Source organism: Diospyros lotus, chromosome 4, assembly GCF_014633365.1.
Source record: "Diospyros lotus cultivar Yz01 chromosome 4, ASM1463336v1, whole genome shotgun sequence".
NCBI lineage: Eukaryota > Viridiplantae > Streptophyta > Magnoliopsida > Ericales > Ebenaceae > Diospyros > Diospyros lotus.
In genome coordinates, this window is record NC_068341.1 from 8,805,769 (window position 1) to 8,827,684 (window position 21,916).

The following is a 21,916-nucleotide window of genomic DNA, read 5'->3' on the forward strand; positions in this document are numbered from 1 at the left end:
GGCTAAGAAAAGAAAAAAAAGTATAAAAAAATGCATTTTAATAAAAGAAATCGGGCTTTGTGGGCCATAAAACTTGATTTTTTAATAAAAATAGATTTTTTGATTTTTTTTTTTGCCATGGGATTTTTTAAAGTTACCAATAAAAAATGATGTCTTTTTACATTTTTTGGCTTGATTGAATTTATAATTCACAATAAACAATAATGGAATGATAATAAAACATACACAACCAATACATGTTTAAGTGTTCTAACTACTAACAATATTGGATTAAATTGATGTAATGAGTATAAAATTTATCCAAAAATATAAGTATAATTTTTAAACATTAATTTATTTTTGGGACTGTTGCATAACTTGAAAAAATCCCATGGCCAAGAAAAGAAAAAAAATAGATCAAAAAAACCATTTTAATAAAAGAAATCAGACTTTGTGGGGCCACAAAGCCCGATCTGGGTTTTGTGAGGCTATAAAACTTGATTTTTTAATAAAATGGATTTTTGATCTTTTTTTTTTTTTTTTTCGTTCATGGGATTTTTCAAAGTTATCTAATAAAAAATTATGTATTTTTACATTTTTTGGCTTAATTAAATTTATAATTCATAATAAATAACAATAGAATGATAATAAAACACAACCAATACATGATTAAGTGTTGTAACCACTAATAACATTGGATTAAATTGATATAATGATTATAAAATTTACCCAAAAATTCAAGTATAATTTTTAAACAATAATTTATTTTTTGGACTATTGGATAACTTGAAAAAATCCCATGGGCAAGAAAAAAAAAAAGATCAAAAAAATTATTTTAATAATAATTGAATAACAATTTTTCAATTATTTGATAATACATATATTTTTCAATTTTTTTTATTTAATCCATTTTATTTGTTGTATATGTAATATTATTACATATATATATATTTAATAATAAAAAAATGAAGAGAGGAACCGAGCGTGGGTTCGAGACTCAACTAGTTATTAAATTTTTAAAAAAATAATAATTATTAAAAATAATAGTATTTATTTGAAAATACTAATAATTTAATAGTTGAAAATTTATTATTATCATTAAGATTTGTATTTATTATTACAATTGAAAAATAATATAAGAATTATTGAATAACAATTTTTCAATTATTTATTTAATAATACATATATATTTAAAATTTTCAATTATTATTATTTAATTAATTTTATTTATATGTAAAAATACATATATTTAATAATAAAAAAGAGCTGGGGGACTCACCGTGGGTTCAAAATCCACCCAATAATTAAATTATTAAAAAATAAGAATTCATATTGAGAAATAATAATAATATTTTAATAATTAAAAATTTATTATTATAATTATGAAGTGTTTCTCGGGTTTTTCCGTGGGGTAAAATAGAAATTCAACTATTTTATTTGTTTTATATTGAGAGTAGTTTGGTAATATATTGTCTTTATTTTTATTCTTAATTTTTAATTAAAGTGGAGAGTTGAAAAGTCAAAGATTGAGGTAAAAAGTGGTAAAATGGCTATTTTTTGCAACTATTTATTTGTAAGGGGTAAAAACGTTTTTTTGTCTAAAAGGGGCTAAAAACGAATTTTCTATTTGTGAAGGGGTTATCTTTTGCAATTTTCACTTTTAAAAATGGTATTAATTTTTAAAGTTAGTATCTTTATATTATAATATCAGATAGATCCTCCGTCGTCGTGGGGAGTCAATGTAAAGCTGATGATTTTTCCACCCTTTACTTTCGAGTATTGAAGCTTGTTTGGCACAAACATCAGATCCTACTACAATAGAGGCTTGCTATGAATCATCGTCAAGTCGTTACTGTCAATCTCATATAGGGAAATAATTACCCAGTCATCGCGTCACTACTTCTGTTGCAGGTTCAGGCGACAGACAAGAGTACAGAGAAAGAGAGGTTGGTTTCTTCCTCAGATCTTACTCTTGTTTGTGTGTTTGTTCAGAACTTCTTGATTATTCGTTTGAAATAATTGAATCGACTCTCCATTTTTTCTGGGTCCTAAATTTCATGGTAATGGTTATTGTTATTATTTGAGCTGTTTATTGAAACTTCCATTCAGATCTCTTCTGATTTCAGTTGATTCTTGTTTACTGGGTTATGGGATGTGGACGGATCAAAATTACTCGAATCCCATTTCCGTGTTTTCTGTTTTTTTTTTTTTTAGGCTTTTATGCTCGCCAATTCCATGTGGGTACTTGCGATTCCTGATTGGGTATTAAGTGGATTCAACATGGTCGTTTTCTGTTGTTAAGGTCTTTGGTTAGTGTTCATGGATATGGTGCTCAGTTTGATGGTTGTAATTTGTTTGGCTATGCAAGATACCATTTTGCTCATGCCCTTTAAGCAATTTGGTTGTAATAAAGCAGAAAATTTTAGATATGGTGGACAAAACATGGGGGAGGGAAGACGGAGAAAAATACGACAGTTACCGGTTTCCAATTTTTATCTAAATTTCAAGTTCAAGGCCTCTAGTTAGCAGTTTCAGTTTTCATTTGCAGGGTTGCTGTTGTTTCTGCCATCTCAGTCTTCTTCTGCAGGGTTTTGTTCTAATTTCAGAAGAGTATGTTTTCATTGGTAATAATGTCCCAGTTCTGGCACCATTTCTCTGCTCGATTTCTGAAATTGGGTATTATGGCATAACCACAGCATTCACAAGCTATGTTAGTTGGACATGGCTGACCTGAGTGTACAGGGCTGGCAATTTTTTACATGACCCGATTACAAAACGAAATAATATTGAGTTAAGCGGGTTAGGGTTGGGGCTAATCGGGTTCGGGTCATAAACCCATTTATGACATGGTTATTTTCGTGTCTTAGACGGGTCAACCCGTTTAGACACGTAATGATCCGTTTAATGGGTTAACGGGTTGACCCGAATACGTTAACACGATTATATACGAAATGACACGTTTAATTAAAAGGGTTAGTGGGTTGATCTGAACACGTTAACATGATTATATACGAAATGACACGTTTAAGACCAATTTATAAAAATAAATTAAAAACAATTATAATATTAAAAAAACTATTATGTATTAAAAAATTTTATGATTATAATTTAATATTTATAATTAGTAGATCTAATATATAAATTGTTAAACGGGTTACATGTGTCATGTCGTATAACCCGTTTAATAAATATGTCCGTGTTAGGGTTGAGGGTTTTGACACAATTAGTTAATCGTGTCGTGTTCGTATTTGTCATAATCGTGTTATACATGTGTCTTGACACGACACGATTATGACCTGCCAACCCATTTTGCCACCCCTAAGTGTACATCCCCTTAAAAGGAAAACTGTATTTGTTGGCTTTTACTACTATTATTCTTTCAACACAGTTTGGTTGCATAGCTAGTGATGACCGTTTGTAGTTTTCTTTGATTGGGTGACAGGTTTCTGAAAACTATTGGAAGTTGATGTTGCTTGATTGTATGTTGAGTTCCTTTCTTTGGACCTTTGGTACTTATTGCAAATAAAAACTTCTGGAGGATGAGCTTTTTAATTGATAAGAGTGAAGGATTTCCATCTCATGGCTGCATTATTCTGATTTTATTATTCCTAACTATATGTGATGGATGTTCTACATACATATGTGATTCTGAAATAAAAAACTTGTTTGTGGTTTAAGATAATATAGCATCTTTGACAATTCACTGACTTCAGTTGTATGAAGGTTCAATTTAGATTGTTCTTATTTTCAGTATCTAAAATTGCAATACGAATTTGACAATATACATTCTTTTGTTTGCTGATAACTTGGTTTACTTAATTTGGTGGAAGTTTATCTGATACTTTGAAGTTTGAAGTGCTTGGACTTGTTAATGCACTGGAAGTTGATTGATTAGATGCTTCATGCAACATTGTTATTTTATTATTACTGTATCAAAGTATTCATACCTTCTTGGGGGCTTTTGTGGTTTGATCTATGACTTGTGTTGATTCAACCATTTTAGTCTAATCATTGTCAATAAAAAAAGAGAAGATCCTTCATTTCTCCCTTTTTTCATCTATGAAATGGAGGTTTTCTTTTTTCTTTTTTTCTTTTTCTAATATAATTGCAAATTTGCCTTTAGTATTATTCTCAGTTTTCTTAGATGATATACTAGACATGTAAATCAGAGGCATTAAAGCAAGTGACCAAGCAAGTCATAAATTATATTTCAGCTAGCAGGTTTGGAGCTTGTGTTTAGCTGAGATAAGAGCAATAGACAACCATGTCACTACTAAAATATGGGAGATGGTGGTATAATTATGTTGCCTGGAAGAGACCAAGCAAGCAATGAATTAATCGAGATGATGAGGAAATGCCTGCATGGCCCAAATTTTCTCTTATACTGAGATCAGGGCCATCTTAAGATCTCTTGAATTTCAAATTATTACAAGCCACCATCCCCAATATGTGAAGTTTTATAACTAATCATTAACAGAGGCATGGTAATATTACCATGAAAATGAGACCCCCAAGCAATATGTTCTTGAGTGTAAAAAGTGCTCCTGGTGGTAATATTTTAGCTTCATTAAGGTCCTGCCCCCCTGTTCCCCTCCTACGATTCCTAATTGATAAATATATTAATCACTATGAATGGCTTCCATAGCATTTCCTGAAAACAAAAATATAGGGAGTCAAAGTTATTTTAAGGAAGTCTTTGATATTATCTATGCTATTGTTTGAAGTTCAACTAAGTTGAGTTTAGTCGTTTCAATTTGCTATACTGATGACTCCCTTTACTTGGTTATGACAAAATTTTCTCATCTGGATGTATTTCCTGGCTTATATATGTCTACTTGTGTACTCTTTTTATTCCTGAGATTGATGTATCTTTTATATGACCGACAGTTTCTAAGAAAGATGACAAAAATTGAAGAGATGGAAAAACTGTCAAAAGTTTCCTTTCTCTCGTTCACTTTCTGGTTCCAATAGCATTGGGAGAGTGCAAATTAGGTGGAACATTTTTCTCTTGCTATGAGTTAAAAGGTTATTCTTGATAAATAAGACAAATGGAGTTTGCCAAGGATTAGTTATTTCATGCATACCTCAGTAAACTAACCCTATTGAAGTTATAATTCTCTCTGATTCTCTAATGAGCATTGGTAGTTGCTTTCTACAAATACGTTTTTTTCCTGTCCCTTGCATGATGTGTACTAGTCAAGTAAGTCATACCTGGTTCAAATTCTGAAACAGGAAGATCTTTCCATAGTAGGATCATTAATGTAGTTTCTCCAATCACGGGGAATGAAATATTGCCCCTTTACTGTAGCAAAATGTTTGTATCTGCTCTGCATTTTTTGTTAGCCAAAAATCATTGAGTTTGTACAAGGGAGAGAGAATGAAAACTCAAAGGTGAGCCTAGGCCAAGGTTTTGCTAGCAACTAAATATGATTCTTATCTTAATGGCATCTTTTTGTTTCCAGTACTTGAGTTTGGACCACCGTTGACATTTTCTCATAGTAGTTTAAATACCAGGTTTGCATAACTTGCAGTTTCTGAATGCTGCTCAATCATGTAACTTCTCGGTTCTACTTCTTTGCATTTGATTACTTTGCTGGTTCACATACCAGGTATGCATGCATCTGGCCACTGGCTACAACAGTTTTCTGGTTGTTTTACTTGTTTTCTTTTCTTTTTTTTTTTTGGTTTTGCATATTTTTCAAAATATTCCTTTTAGCATTCACACTCTTCTATTGGGTTTGTTTGTGGCCACTTAAGCATTATTGTTTACCAAATTAATGAACAATTACTCAAAATTAGATATAAGTGCCAGTGTACATCTTCTGATAGCAAAGTTCTCTTTCTCTCTCTCTCTCTCTCTATCTCTCGTGCTTGTATATGCTTCTTCGTATTCTAATTTTGGCTTGCACTTGCAGCAAGGAACTTTCTGTGGCCTGCGGCTCCCCAAAGAAGAAAAAGCATGAGTCGGGCATGTCTTGCATGCCACAGTGTAGAAAGTCCTTCGCATTCTTTTAGGAGTTACTCGGTGTCGAGTTCAGACAACGAGGGAAGATGTTCTGCGATCACCAACTGCTTGAACAGGAAGGTGTTTGTAGCCCACCTGAGAGCAAATAAACCCATTGCATCATCATCTAAGGTCACCCCACAACCAAGTATCCCAAACAACGTAGTTGCAGGCCCCCCACGCCTAGTTCGGAGCTGCGCTCTCAGAAGAGACCTTGTCAGAGACTGGAATTTTGATGAAGTGGTGATGGAGAGGTAGCTAATTAATGAACTGGAAGAGGAAGATGAGCTATTCTCTTAGGATAGTGTTGAGAGAGAGAGAGAGAGAGATTTGAACTTCATTGACTTGTGTTCTTGGCTGCAGTTGAACTCTTTGCTGTAATGTGAATTTGAGCTTCTAATGAAACTTGTGAAGAGTTGAACTGGAAGAATTTATGTCTTCTCCTTCAACGTTGTCTTTTCTTTTGTGCAGTTTTTGCCTTTTGGATTCACTGTGCTTTACCTTACCTTTTTATTGGGGTTTTGGTTATCGGAAAATTCATAATTTTTGGGAATGTTCTTGGAAATTTTTGATTCTCAGAATTTGTGTAATTTTATGTTTGATTATATTTAAATATTCTCAGAAATGTTGAGTATTTTTTTCTATAAATTTTACATTTATATGTTTGGTTTAAATGCAACATTCTTAAAAATTTATTTTTTTTTCAAAATTATTTTTATTTAATTTTTTGTTTAAAAATGATAAATTCCTACTACTATATAAAATATTAGAACTTACATATTTAGAAAGTTAAAAAAATGTCATTTTTTATACATTATATATATGCCTGTGTATATAATATATATGCATCATATATGTTTGTATGAATATCTATTTTAATATATATGTTTATATTTAATATAATATATATATATACATATAAAATATGTTTGTATAGAGTTATAAAATAGCAACGGATGTTTTAGTTTTTTTCTTTGTTAAAAATATTCTTAAGTTCATGAAAAACTTGGATTTCCAACCCCCCATAAAAATCTTTTTGTGGGAAAATTACTTAAAGATCATTCATGGAAATTTTATTTTTCATGATTCTTTTTATAAAAAAATTGTACCAAATATGAGAATATAAATTCCTAACCTAACATTTCATAGGAATCTTGAAATTTTTTCTGTAACAAACCCCATAGTTTACTGTGAAGGCTGGTTGTGTGGAATCTGGATTTGGATTTAATTTATTTTCAGGCCAAATATATATTAGAGATGTCAAATAGATTAAGTTGTTTATGATAAAGCCAACTTGCCCTACCCTGAAGCATGTGGTATGGCCCGACCCAAACACCCCCAAAATGGCCAGTTTGGCCTAGCATGGCCCACCTTAGCATGTTCTGTAAGAACCATAAGAGTTGTGCTAGGACTAAGGGTTCTGGGGCTCGCCCCAATCCACAAATTTTGTTGGGCGTAATGGAAAACAAGTCAGCTCGATCTATAAGAGTCCCTCTTTTCGTGTTTTTGCTCGGCCGGACACAAATTTGTTGGGCCTAATAAGAAACAAGTCAGTCCACTCATTTGACATCTTTACTAAACACCCTTTTAACTCTATATATATCTTCTCCTCTGGATGAATTACTTCATTCACCATGATTGTTGTTTGCCATTTTTGTCTTTTTAAAAGAATAAAAACCAATACAATGAGATCTAACTAGTTTGGCGACTCTCGTGCTACTGTTTGTTCTTTCTAATAAAATGTGTATTGTTGTTAGAAAAATAAAATGTTATTTTGTTTTCTTGGGCCCAGAACTTGGAGATTGTCTCTGTCTCTGTCTCTGTCTCTGTCTCTGTGGGATCCTTCCACAAAATTTATCTTCCCTGTGATTTGCATGAAAAGTATATTAATCTTTTGTTGTTTTATTTTAAAGGTGTAATTATAATTTTTTTATAATTTAAATTAAACTAAAATTGAAATAGATTCATTAGACCAAGTTTAAATTTTACTAATAATAAATATATAGTGACATGGGTCTATGTTATTAAATTTTATGATGCACGAAAACTTTTTAGGGGTGTTGTTTCGGTATTTCCGAAACGTTGCGGTTTCCAAAAGATCAAGAAATATTTCTAGGTTACTTTTATAATTTCAAAAATTTTTCATGGCTGTTTTGTAATAGGAAGAAAATATTAAAAATACATTTTCGATTTAGAAACACATTTTTAATCACGAATAGAAATGAAATTTTTTCCGTCTCTAATTTAAAATTCTTAATTTTTTTTAAATTTTTTTTTTAGAATTTGTTTAAATATATTATGGAATTTATGTTTATTTTTAAATTAAATAACTATTTTTTATATTAAAATTTATATTTACAAAAAGATCTCTATATTTTTTTATTTACGCTTTTTTCTTGTGTTTCTATTTCTTACTTTTTTTTTAAAATATATATATATATATTTTATTTTATATTATATCTGTTTTTCATTTCCATTTGCATGCAACTTATATTAGATTTAAGCAACTTATATTAGATTTAAGGACCAGCTGGAGCAGTGCATTAATTAATCTTTTTAATTTTGAAAGGACCAGCTGGGGTATATTTTTATAGTGGTTAACGTTGTTGGATTTAAGTTAAGGACAGGTTCATGTTGAAGTTAGGGACCATATTTATAATTTCATCCTCATTTTGTTTCATTGTCATTTCTAATTTAAAATATAGTAAGGTGCTTGTACGGATACAAGTTTTTACACTCAAGAAATTAGTCATATATATTTCCTTATAAAATTATTAATTAATTTTTAAAAATCAGTTGAGAATCAATTCATAATTTTATAAAAAACAAAATGTTTATAATATCTTGAGCATAAGGGGTGTTTTAATGTTAATAAAAGATATCAAGAATAATTTTAAAAATAAATACTTTAGGTAAAAAAGAGAAGCTATCTCAAAGATTATTCAAAATTCAAGACAAATACATCCAAAATACTCAACCATGATGACCAGAAAGAATATACCTAAAGTATTTTTTTTTTGGTTTTTTTCTCTCTTTTTTAGTATTATTATATATAATGAAATGTCAAATAAATTACCATACTCTAAATAAATAGAATTTCAAATGCATCAGATTTGCTCGATCTGAATTCTAATGCTTTTTTTGTAATTTCTAGATTGGAATTCCAATGTTTTAATGCAAATTCAATACTAAATTAGTTTCACTTGTTTGAAATTTAAATATTTTTATGCAAATTTAAAACCAAATATAGTAAAAAATACTATTTCCCACAAATATAGAAAAAATTCTAATGGGATCTTCTTGTTGTTTCGGTACTTGAGTGTCATGACCCCAAGGGCATATTAGTAATATAGTAAATTACATATATTAGTTAGGAGAAATTCTATTGAAAACCTGCCGAATTACTCAATATAACTCGTTGTTTTAATTCCTCAACTACCCTCCATTAAAAAGCCTTTATTACCCTTACCTAACTACTTTCTCTCAACTACTTTCTTAACTATTCGCAGCCCAATCTCCCATCACTTTCATTAAATTTTTACGAACGTTTCTGATTCTAAGATTCGCAGCCCCATCTTCGATCACTTTCACTAAACATTTACGAATGTTTCTGATTCTAGCGATTACCTTCTTCTTGTTTATGTTAATTTTAACTTTTTTCTATGAATGATTATATTCAAAAATTGTTGAGATGGGAAGAGTTTTATGGGGAAGATGATGAGCACCAGATCGTGCATAATGAGCAGGTGGACTACAATGAATCGCACCAGCAACACGTTAATATTCTGGTAATGTATTTTAGATTGATGTATGCTATTAACTGATGCTAAGAATCAATACGAATGGCTAACTGATGCTGAGAATCACTACATGAATGGCGGCCCGAGCTTTTGACACATTCCAGTCGGGGATACCTAGCTTCCCCGACTCTTAACCGTCGGGAACCCTCGGGTTCCCCGACTGTTAACTGTGGGGAAAAGTTAGGGTTCCCGACTCGCAGCTGTCGGGGAACGCTTGGGTTCCCAACTGTAACGAGTCGGGAACCCTCGGGTCCCTGACTCACATCGGTCGGGTTCCGACTCACACCCGGTTCCCGACCGCTGTAGGGAACTCGAGGGTGATCTCGAATGGCCCGACCTGCGATTCCATTCTCCATTTTGTTATTTTTAATTCATATATTTTATTCATATTTTGGTTAAAGCAGAACCCATTTTTAATTTATGTATCTTATTTTTGTTTTGATAATAGGGTCATCATCAAAATTTAGAGAATTTTGAAAATGAGAATGGCTTATCGTTTGATGCTAGTCAAACTTTTGTTATGAATGAGATTTTCAGTAATAGGGAAACACTGATTGAATGGGTTAAGACAGTTGGAAAAAAAAATGGAATGGTTATTGTTATAAAGGGTTCTAAATCTGGGGGTATAGGAAGAAAACCTAGAGTTCGTCTTGCTTGTGAACGGAGTGGAAAGTATAAATCATCAAAAAAAGGAGATGAGACAATAGGAGAAACAAATGGTAGGACGACAGGTTCTAAAAAGTGTGGTTGTCCATTTGAGTTACTTGGTGTTAAATTGTCAAATGAACACTGGATATTGAAAGTTGTATGTGGATTGCACAATCATTTACCAGCAGCTCAACTTGAGGGTCATTCATATGCTGGCCGACTTACAGAGAAAGAGAAACAAATTATGATAACAATGTCTAACAATCTTGTGAAGTCAAGAAATATTTTAATGACGTTAAAGGCAGAAGATAAAAAAAATGTGAGTACCATCAAAACTATATATAATGCACGGTAAAGATATAGAGTCATGGATAAAGGTGGTCGATCCCAAATACAATAGTTGATGAAAAAATTGAAAGATTGTAATTATGTGGAGTGGCATAGAAGTGATACATTATCAGATTGTATCACAGACTTATTTTGGGCTCATCCGATGGCTATAGAGTTATTTAAAACATTTTCCCATGTGTTAATAATGGACTGTACATACAAAACTAATAGATATAAGTATCCACTGCTAGAGATCGTTGGTGTGACGTCAACTGAGCTAACTTTTTCTATTGCTTTCGCATTTATGGATCATGAATATGAGGACAATTACACATGGGCAATGGAGAAATTAAAGAGTCTAATAACTCATAATACATATCCAGGAGTAATTGTAACCGATAGAGAATTGAGATTAATGAATGCAATACAAAAAGTGTTTCCAACCACGAGCACCTTGTTGTGTAGGTGGCATATATCAAAAAATGTACTTGCCAAATGTAAGAAATTATTTGATAGAAAGGAGACATGGGAGAAATTTATGTTAAGTTAGAACCTGGTTGTTTTTGCATTGACTGAGGATGAATATGAACGTCGTCTGTATGAGTTAACACTTGAGTACTATGCATATGAGGGCGCACTTAATTATCTGAGAAAGACATGGTTGAATGATTATAAGGAAAAATTTGTTGCAGCATGGACAAATAGAATAATGCATTTTGGCAACGTTACTACGAACAGGGCTGAGAGTGCACATGCAAAGTTGAAGAGACATCTTGGATCTTCTCAAGGTGACTTAGAGTCATCATGGACAATTATCAACAGTCTTATTGAGTTACAACATGTAGAGATTAAGGGGTCGTTTGAAAAAAGTTTAATGTTGGTGCAACATAATTTCAAGCCAGCAATTTTTAAAGAATTGCGAGGTGTTATATCGAGAAGTGCATTGAATATGGTACTAATGCAGTCGTAACTTGCTCATAAAATTGGGATAGGCAAAGTTTCATGTGGATGTGTGATTAGAAGCACATATGGTTTACCTTGTGCACATGAAATTACAGAGTTCATGGTACAAGGACGACCAATTCCTTTGTCAACTGTGCATCCTCATTGGACAAGGTTGCAGGTAGTGTAGTCAGCTTATGATGGTGTGTCATCGCAGGTAACGATTGAGCCAGAAATAGAGAGTATATATAAAATGTTTTATTCAGAATCGAGGCCAATGAAGCAAGTATTAAAGCAAAAGTTGAGAGAAATAGTTAATCCAGACACAACTTTACTACAACCACCAACCATGAAATTTAGGACGAAGGGTAAGCCAACATCGAAGAAGAAAATTCAGATTGATACATCCACCAAACGTGATCCGTCCTTATTTGAAATAGTTCAATCTGGTCAAGACAGTAGATCCCTAACAACATGGATATCCAAGATAAACACCAACCGACTCAAGGGGTATGATGATTGTTTCCCACCACAAATACAACCGTTCTTGCATAGTATTGTCAATGTAGAATAAGATGGACATTGTGGATTTCGCGCCATAGCAGGGTTACTTGGTATGATTGAGCACAATTGGAGAGATATTCGTTTTAGTCTGATAAGAGAGTTGCAATCTTTTCGTGCGATGTATACGCAATTATATGGATCAGAAATGCGTGTGGATGAGTTACTACATATATTATATTGCTTTGATAACATTGCACCGTGCGAGCATTGGATGACTTTACCTGACATGGGCCATTTAGTTGCTTCAAAATACAATGTCGTATTGGTGCATTTGTCACGGATCCAGTGTCTTACATATCTTCCACTCAAATCGATCCCTCCTCCAGCAGTACAGCACAGGATGATTACTATAGAATTTATGAATGATTGTCATTTTGTGCAGGTATTCTTACTTATTTTGGTATTTATTTGTTTATATTGTGGATTTCATACGTTTGTTTTAATAATAATTTTTGTTGGATATGTCATTTATCAGGTATTCCTTAAGCCAAGGTCACCAATTCCTCCCGTCGCACTGAATTGATACAGATTTCGATATGATGATGCACGTGATTGGGAAACACCATACATATCCAGAATTCAAGCATTTTTGTCTTTAGTAGGTCAAGATGTGGCAACACAGGAAGTTTTTGACTTATCTGACACATGATTCTTATTCTTAGATTGTGTTTCCAAATAAGGCTTAAGGCGAAGATGATTTTTCGGGCAAGTTTAATTTTCATAGGCTTCACCCCGTGATTGAAACATTAACTCATATAATCACTTATTGGCAGTTCAATTTGAAGTCCATAAGCCCATTTACTATCTCTTTAGAGGAGAAATGGGCATAAGCCCATTTTCTCAAGAGATGGAGAAGTCCAGTCCATTACGTATGATAGCCATCCTTTTGGCCGAGAGATGAGGACGGTTGGGCGATTCAGGACTGGGTTTCGTTGGGCTTAGTGGTCTTATTTTTGGAGTTACTTAAGTGGTGATTTGTTATCCATATCTAAGCCTTTCTATACTTTATGTATATTTTTGCATTTTATTTTGTGAATTATATTGCACTAATATCTTGTTTTATATATTTCCTATTCACAAACCTATTTCACACAAGATATATTTGATTTAATTGACCTATAATTAAAGTTTATGATATAAAGGAGTCTGATATAAACAAGTTTATAATATCTTGTTTTATAGATCACTTATATCACATATAAGTATTTAAAATAAGTTTTGTTAGTAATAATAAAATTACTTTTTAAGATAACACGGTTAGCTATTCGAGTTATGAAAATAATTTTTAAATAAACTAAGAAAATTAAATCCAAACAGAAAAGGGTTGGCACCATTTATATCTTAGCGACATACCCGAACCTCATCAGAAGTAGTCAAATAGCTAAGACTCTACTCACTATAGCAAATACAAATAGTCTCATATTACAAAAAAAAATTAATTTCTATCAGTATTTTTTCTTGTCTCTTGAGGGGGGCCTGGGGCTGGATGATGTGGATCTGAACTCGTAGGTGGTGGATTTATAATTACTGCCGGATGTGATGTAACCACCGTCGATGTTCGTACCAAACTAGAAGGCACTTCTCGAAATATTGTATATGCATGAGACCCAGTAGAAGAAGACCCAGTACGAATAGTCAAAATATCATATATCTAAAGACATGCTAGTCTCCACACATCTACATCTTGAGTGGATCCACCTAATATGACTTGCCTAAGAGGAGACAGTGATGCCATGATGCGCTACAAGACACAATTATTTTAAATATAAAAAATTAAACATAATATATTTTAAAAAATTACAATTACAAAATTAATCTTACCACATCAGCAAGAGTCACTTTATCTCGATCACCTCTGTCAAACCTGGATCTATTTGTAAGATTTTGTATGACTCAATGTGTAATGCGATGATACCATACCAAGTAGTCTTCACTGCACTCCCATGGCACTAGGGCAAGTCCACCCCGACGGTGTGCTGGCAATAAGTGAAAATCCCAGCGAGACCAACTATCATTGATAAAATCATAAATTACCTTATATGTTGCCGTAGCTCTACCCCGCTTGGCTTCAATAGGAGATAATGGAGGTGGAGGTATATTCTGCTTATGCCTAAATTGTCACAGAACCCTCTCCGGATGATATGGCTCAATCATGCCTCCACACTTAAGACATCAGGAGAAGAACGCAATCTCATGCAGTGGGTGTTGTGCACGATGCCTCCTATATGGTGTCCATATGACCTGCACATGTTTCAGAATTTCAATGATGAGCAATATTAAGTTACAAAATATAATATGTGAACATAATACCTGATCTTCAGTTAAGTCATCAAGTCGTTCTCGCAAAGATTGCAAAGAATCGTACTCACGAACAAGAAGCCAGTGATGAGCCCTAGGCAACTCGTCAGTATATGATAAATTATGTTTACTTCTAGTCAATGAAAAATGTTCATATATCCAAGCCTGTATACATTTAATGTAAATAATTGTTAAGATATATGGAAAGACATAGTACAAATATGTACAAAATAATAAAATTTAAATTATTACCTCAAGTAATGTTAAATATCCACAGATTCCCTTGACATCTCTTCTACTCGTGATACCTAGCTGCCTATATAAATATGCCAAACAAGCAGCCCCCCATGCATACGTACTAGATATACTCAAGTCTTCCAACAATGCAAGATAGGAAATTGAAATCATGCTACCACTCTTATCCACAAATAATGTACAACCTAATAAAAATAACAAATATGCCCTACTAGCATTGTACATCTCTTCATCCGGAGCTGAATTTGGTACGTTCATAAATGTTCTTCTTAGCCAATCTAATTTCACATACGGTCCCCGAGTCTCAGCTATCTGGCCTGCTGCTTCTACTACTGAGACCCCAAGTAAACGATAAAGTAAATTCTGAGCTTCATTACCTGTCAAATGAGGGACTAATACAGGGCTGCCAGAAACTGATATCTTCAGAATAGTAGCAACGTCATCTAGCGTGAGTGTCATCTCACCAAATGGTAGATGAAATGTGTTAGTCTCAGGTTGCCATCTTTCTGAAAAGGCTGACACAACTGTAGGATTCACAAATCGATACGTGGATTCTATCAAAGGTACCAACTGAGATCTTACAACAATATCATAAATGCGTTGCTGATTTGCCAATGGCCAATCAGGAATTCTTTGTCCATGGCTATTGCACTTTAATACACCTCTTTCCTATTACATAAAAATAATAAAATAATTACTAACATTATAATAATTATTTTAAATGTAAAATTATTTTCATAATCACTTACCTCTCCTGCCCATATGCTAACAGCAACATGATTTTTAAAACTCTTTAAAATGGATGGATCTTCAGGGCCTCCCAAAAATAGTTCAGTAGTATCATCCGGAGCACTAGTAGATGGTTGCTCTGGAGCACTAGTAGATGGCTGCTCCGGAGCACTAGGAGGTGATGAGTCCAAAGTACCTGCCTGCTTAGAAATGTGTGCCTCTGAGATAGATGTATCAGCTACAGAATGACCATCATGACCCTCTACTCTCCTCCTCGTGGAAGCTGTCGAACGTTGACGAGCTCCCTCTACTCCTCCTCCTCGAGTACGTGCCATATCTATAAATGAATGTACCATATTAGTTATTTTTAAAATAATAATAATCTACTACAAAGTTAATTTAATTCATGTAAGAATGTTATATTAAATGTCTAAATGCATGATGACAAATAAAATTAATAATAATTAGATTTATTAGAAAGGTGAAATATAAAATTATAATTAATATAAAAAATAACATGTGAGATTAATATGAAATCAATGATATTTTAAAAAAAATTCAAATGGCACAAAACTAAAAAAATAGATTAATAAATCTATTTATTAATTATACATTTATTAATAAATCTGGTTCTGGTTTCTCCAACCCGGAATTGTGGGTTCGAGAACCCGGAACGGGTTCGGACCCCCGTACCGCGAGGTGCGGGGGTTTCAAAAACCCTCCTCCCCCACCCTGGCAGCGACGATGGCAGCCACCATGGCCGCCTTCGTCAGCTGTGATAGTAGTGCGAAGGTCTGCTGCTGACGATGGCGGCCATGGTGGCTGCCATCGTCGCCGCCAGGGTGGGGGAAGGGGGTTTCTAAAACCCCCGCAACTCGCGGTGCGAAGGTTCGTGGTGATGATGAAGGCCATGGTGGCTGCCATCGTGGTCGATGGTGATGCCGCCATGTGCGATTATTGAAGAAATTAAACATTGAACAGAAGACGTACCTGATTTCAATCCGATTTCTTCTTCCTTGCAAAACAATGGCCGAAGATTGCTAGGGTTTGTTTGAGAAATGTGAGAAATAGTGTGGCTATGAGGGCATATTTGGGAATTTATGGGTTGTAAATAGTAATTCTTGTGGTTGTAAAGAGTAAAAATAAAAATTCAGTACAATGGGTTATATTGAGTAATTCGGCGGGTTCCTAATAGAATTTCCCATTAGTTAGGTGTTGTACTTTACTACTTTACCTATTGTACTTTTTAATTAGACAATATATAAATAAACTAAAGTAGAGAGAGAATTGGATTGTTAAAAGATAATTTGAAATCTATCATTTTTCTCTACATTTCTTTCTCTCCAAATCTTATATGTTCTCCATTATTATTATTTTTCCCTCTCTCTCTATCCAATTCTCCTTCCATTTTATCCTTTCTCCCTCAAACTCTTCCTATTTCCTTCTAAATCCTAGCTCAATCCGAGATACATGACATTTGATATCAAAGCAAGGTTATATTTGGAAGTTGAGTGCAAACGATTTGCAAGAAGCTACAATAGAGGCAATCAATTTTAGGAGGTGTGATCAATTTCAAGAGATTGTTTTTGTAGATATAGGCAATTTCAAGAGGTGAACATCAAGAAACGATTTTAAAGGTGAATTCAAGTGACTCTAGATCTAGGCGAGGATTAGAATCAGTGCTAGAATACATGTGATTGTTATCATAAGTGATTTCTAATCTCAGGCGATCCTTGGAAGTAGATCGACAATGATTTTTAGAGATAAGTAAATTAGGGAAATGGCGGAAGGCAACCACATGATGCAGAAATAATTTGATAAATATAGAGAAAATCTTGATAATGTTAGCCAAAAGCTGGACGACTTAATGAATATGATTGCTAAGAAGTTTCAGTTAGTATTCCAACTAAATTATTTTACAAGAAGTATTATGATTCCTTGAAAAAAAAAAAAAAGAAGTCGCGAGGAGATATTCCACATAACTATCTTAACAAAGAATTTTTGGAAAAGAAAACTATTGAAAGTGAACCATTGGAACATGCTAGCAAACAAAAAAAAAAAAATATGCTGATGAATTAGTATTGGATAAGCCAATTTTTATTGAAGGAACATCCATCCATGCAGATAGTGGTGGTAGAGCCCTTCCTTAGATTTATGACTTACAGAAAATTGAGAAACAATCGGAATTGGAACAAAATATTGATACATTAGATATGCTTCCCATGGAGATGAGAGTAGTGCTGAAGAGAACATTTATGTATCCGAAGAGGTGTATGCCTTTGACATTTATTCTATGATGGATCAAGTTTTTAACGCTCCACATGCAGTTAACAGAGTTTTAATTGAGCAATTCGGACGTAAGCAATCTTTTATGGACTCCAAGCAAACATGGGGACAACATGTAATTGGAGAAAAATTAAGAAAAATAACTAAAAAAGGTAAAGTCTTGTTGTCGGGAACAAGACTAGTGTTATTTTGTTTGTTCATATTTCAGTTGGTAAGCTGCAACACCAAATTAGGTCTTGGCCTGCAATACCAAATTAGTTTTGTTTGATTAAATACCAATTCAATACCAAATATAGTAAAATGATACCTTAGCCCACAAATGTAAATAAAATTCTTTTATTATGACATGTATATTTCAGACACATGTCTTGATGGAATTTCAAATGCATCAATTCCACTCGATCGGAATTTCAATGTTTTTATGCTACATTAGTACCAAATATAGCAAAAAGATACCATGTTACACTAATGTAGAGAAAGTTGCATCAATATAAAATATAGATTTCAAATATGTCTGTTTTGTTGAAATTCCAAATGCATTAGTTTCCCTTGATTGGAATTATAATATTTTTATGCAACTTCAATACCAAATATACTAAACATAAATCATGCTTCACAAATCTAGAGAAAATTATATCATAATAAGATTTATATTTCAGACACATAAGATAAAATGTAAAATAATTTACTATATTTTAAATAAATAGAATTCCAAATGTTTCAATTTCACTTGATTAGAATTCAAATGTTTTATGCAAATTTAACACCAAATATATAATAAAAAAGATATAAATCCCCACAAATCTAAAGGAAACTCTATTCACATGATATGTATATTTTAGACACATATGTCTCAATGGAATTCCAAATCACTCAATTCGAATTTTAATGTTTTAATGCAATATTAATATCAAATATAGCAAAAAGATACCATGTTACCCAAATATAGTGAAACTTCTATCAATATAAAATGTAGACTTCAGACATTCATGTTTTGTTGAAATCAATCCCAAATTCATTAGTTTCACTTGGTTAAAATTTTAATATTTTTATGCAACTTCAATATCAAATATAGTAAACATATTTGATGTCCAACAAATTTAGATAATGTTTTCTCATAATAAGATTTAGAATTCAAACAAATGTATTGATGATGCACGTATATAGTAAGATATTATTAATTTATATTTTTTCTTTATCTTGGTAGCAATATTATATAAGATGAATAGTCAAATAAATTACTATTGTTAGAATTGCGGTTACATTGGGATAAGTTCCTAATGATAAGATAAATGTTATGAATTTGAATTTGTTTCAAATTCATTAACATTTGAATTTTAACAATATATATGATGGGATAAGTAATTGGAATTTGAATTAGATTCAAATTCCTACATGTCTATCTTTATCTGTGTGATACCTATAAATAGACATAGAGCCTAATGGAAAATTAACGACAATCAGAATTAATTTCTGATCGCTCATATACTGTCTTCGGCATCACCATTCGAGCCTTGGGCGAACAAGGGGTGGACGTATAAGGAAGCTTTTATAGCTTTCTTCCACGGAGGTTGTTAGACAAATCAGTTTCGATCATTCCGCTGCGATCCAAGTATTTTACATACCGCTTTTATTAGTTTAAAAACACTACAGTGGTATCAGAGCCATTGTTTATTTGCCTACACCGTTGTAATTGATTATTAATATTTACGAGTTTTTGTAACTTGTGATATTTTATGCGTAAAATTATTTTCTGTGTGAAATCGGTTAACGTGTAGTATTATTCTGTGTGAAATAATTTTTATACTCTCTGTTTGCTGCAATTCAGTCACGATTTTGTATGGAACTCGTGATATTTTTGCGTAAAAATATTCTCTGTCCACTGCGTTCCAGCCATGGCTGAGATAGTCACGGGCGGTTGTGTATGTCACAGCTGCTGATTTGCAGCCTATGGGCCTTCCCCATGGATTTTTTGAGAAATCTCCAGCGTAATGGATAGCCGCGTATGTCGCGGATCATGGGAGCTGCCAATAGCAGGTTGCTGGCCGATATTTTAATGGGTCATGGCTCGCTGCTGTGTATGCTTTGCCATGGTTGATGCCTCTGTTTTCTGTTCTTCGTTATGGGTTCGACGTGGGTCGTCGAACGGCTGCCTCAGTAGCTGCTGTTAATGGAAGGAAGACAACGGCTATGGCTTGATCTGTTCACCATGGCCGTGGCTCCTTTTGTCTTCGGGTATGGCGGTGGCTGTTGCGAGCCATCGTCGGACTTCGCGGCCAGTAGCGATGAGAGGCGAAGAGGATGGAGAGGCGGTCGACGGCGAAGCAAGGAAGAGAAGGCGGCGGCGGCGGCGCTGGTTCAAGGAGCCCAGCAAACCCTATGTGCAGGAAGAAGAAGACTTGACCCATTTTGTGCTGGGTCAAATCCGAATTGGGTCAGACCCGATCCATAGGCAGATCCATGAGTGGATCTAAAGCTGGCCAATTGATTTGTTCAAATTGGGCTTTGGGCTTGGGCCATTTGTTTTAATTAAATTGGGTATGTTTTTTAATTTAATATTAGTTGGGCTTAATTTTGTATTGGGCCATGATGTTGGATTTTTTATTTAATTATTTAGATTATAGTTTTGGGCCATAAATTAATTAGTTTAATTTTGTGCTTAAAATTATAAATTAAATAATAAATTCATTTTTGAATTAAAAAGAAAATCAGAATTATCTTAGGAATATTTAATTCTGGAATATTAATTTTTGTAATTAATAAAAAAAAATAAAAAAAATAAAAAAATTGTTTTCATGACTTTTATTTTGTGTTTTAATATTGTCATGATATTTGTTTAATTTATTCTTTTAGACCATAAATTAATGAGTTTAATTTTAAGTCTAAAATTATAAATAGATGTGATGTAGCATTTTTGCTAACTTAATTAATTATCTATTGTCTGCAAATATTTAGTTTTATTTGCTTATTGATAATTAGTTTTATTTGCTTATTGATAATTAATTTCGGTTTAATACCGATCTTGGGCCTTGTGTGGGACCTTATATATTATTGGATATTGTGGATTAGTTCTACATAAACAATTGAATCATAACATATTAGTTGTGCATTAAGGGTGATGACTTTGAAGCCTGGCAATCTGTTGATCCCGAAGTGCATAGCTAAATGTTTGATTTAATTGTTTGCTTTGAACATGTGTATTGAATGTCTTTTGTTATCCCTGATTCAGTGATCAATGGCCACCAGTTCAGTTGCTGGAAGCATGACCAGGATAGATAAGTTGGATGGGTCCAACTACTCCACATGGGAGAAGCAGATTCAGTATCTACTTCAGATGGAGAAAGTATGGGACGTATTGGAGACTTCACATCCAGTGCCACAAGGGGAAAATATTTCCTTGGCGACACAGCGGGCCTATGACAAATGGCTTGAGAGGGACCGTTATGCTCGTCTTGCGATGCTTGTTAGCATGCGGGCCGATCTCATGGGCCAGTTTGAGTCTTGCCAGACTGCCATGGAAATGTGGCAAAAGTTGAAGATCACTTTTGGTCAGACATCTGCGACAAAGCTTCGTGCTTTGCAATTAAAATTTCAACAGTATGTCAAAGACCCGAGGCACAGCATGGCTGAGCATTTGAGAGTGATGGGTTCACTTATCAGAGATCTTCAGAGTGCGGGAGTAGCGCTTACTGATGAGCAGCAACTCCTAGGGGTGATCAGATCCTTGCCTGACCCTGAGTGGTCTCAGATGAAGCTCCTTATGACACACAGTGAAAATATCAAAACTTTTGATGATATTTCACGTCACTTGGAGCTTGAGGCGGAGCGCGTTGAAGCGAACCGTGCGGCGGCTTTTGTAGCCAAAGTCGACAGACGTGAGGGCTTCGGGCCCAAACGCAAGAGACAAGGATCGAAGGCATCAGGGCCTACACCTAATGTTGGCAAGAATAAGAAGGCCAAAAGAGGGACACGTGGAAAGAAAGACCTGTCCAAATTGAAATGCTATAATTGTAAGAAGAAGGGTCACTTCGCTCGGGATTGTCCAGAGCCGAAGAAGGTATATTTCTCTTCTTATTCCCCT

General features: G+C 33.6%; 2 protein-coding genes across 4 annotated transcripts; one reads left to right on the forward strand and one right to left on the reverse strand.

Annotated features, from left to right (window-relative positions):
* Positions 1–1,702: 1,702 nt before the first annotated feature.
* Positions 1,703–6,501, forward strand: LOC127798746 (uncharacterized). Of its 3 annotated transcripts, none has more exons than XM_052332329.1 (3): positions 1,703–1,925; positions 5,494–5,588; positions 5,895–6,501. In XM_052332329.1, exon 3 carries the CDS (start codon positions 5,939–5,941, stop codon positions 6,239–6,241), a length of 303 nt encoding a protein of 100 aa, XP_052188289.1. In that variant the 5' UTR covers positions 1,703–1,925; positions 5,494–5,588; positions 5,895–5,938; the 3' UTR covers positions 6,242–6,501. The 3 variants fall into 3 exon arrangements, with proteins under 3 accessions (XP_052188289.1, XP_052188290.1, XP_052188288.1); XM_052332330.1 differs by having other exon boundaries at positions 5,511–5,588; XM_052332328.1 differs by lacking the exon at positions 5,494–5,588 and having other exon boundaries at positions 5,895–6,486.
* Positions 6,502–14,817: 8,316 nt separating this feature from the next.
* On the reverse strand, positions 14,818–15,884 carry LOC127799644 (protein MAIN-LIKE 1-like). Its single transcript, XM_052333863.1, has 3 exons — positions 15,570–15,884; positions 15,044–15,489; positions 14,818–14,939 (listed from the first exon to the last, which is right to left on the reverse strand). Exons 1-3 carry the CDS (start codon positions 15,882–15,884, stop codon positions 14,924–14,926), a joined length of 777 nt encoding a protein of 258 aa, XP_052189823.1. The 3' UTR covers positions 14,818–14,923.
* Positions 15,885–21,916: the final 6,032 nt, after the last annotated feature.

Excerpts from the sequence above, each read along its gene's own strand:
- LOC127799644 (XM_052333863.1), bottom strand. The coding sequence starts at position 15,884 with ATGGCACGTACTCGAGGAGGAGGAGTAGAGGGAGCTCGTCAACGTTCG. Across the intron at positions 15,490-15,569 it reads TTAGCATATGGGCAGGAGAG|GAAAGAGGTGTATTAAAGTG; the intron begins GTAAGTGATTAT and ends TTTATGTAATAG.
- LOC127798746 (XM_052332329.1), top strand. The coding sequence starts at position 5,939 with ATGAGTCGGGCATGTCTTGCATGCCACAGTGTAGAAAGTCCTTCGCAT.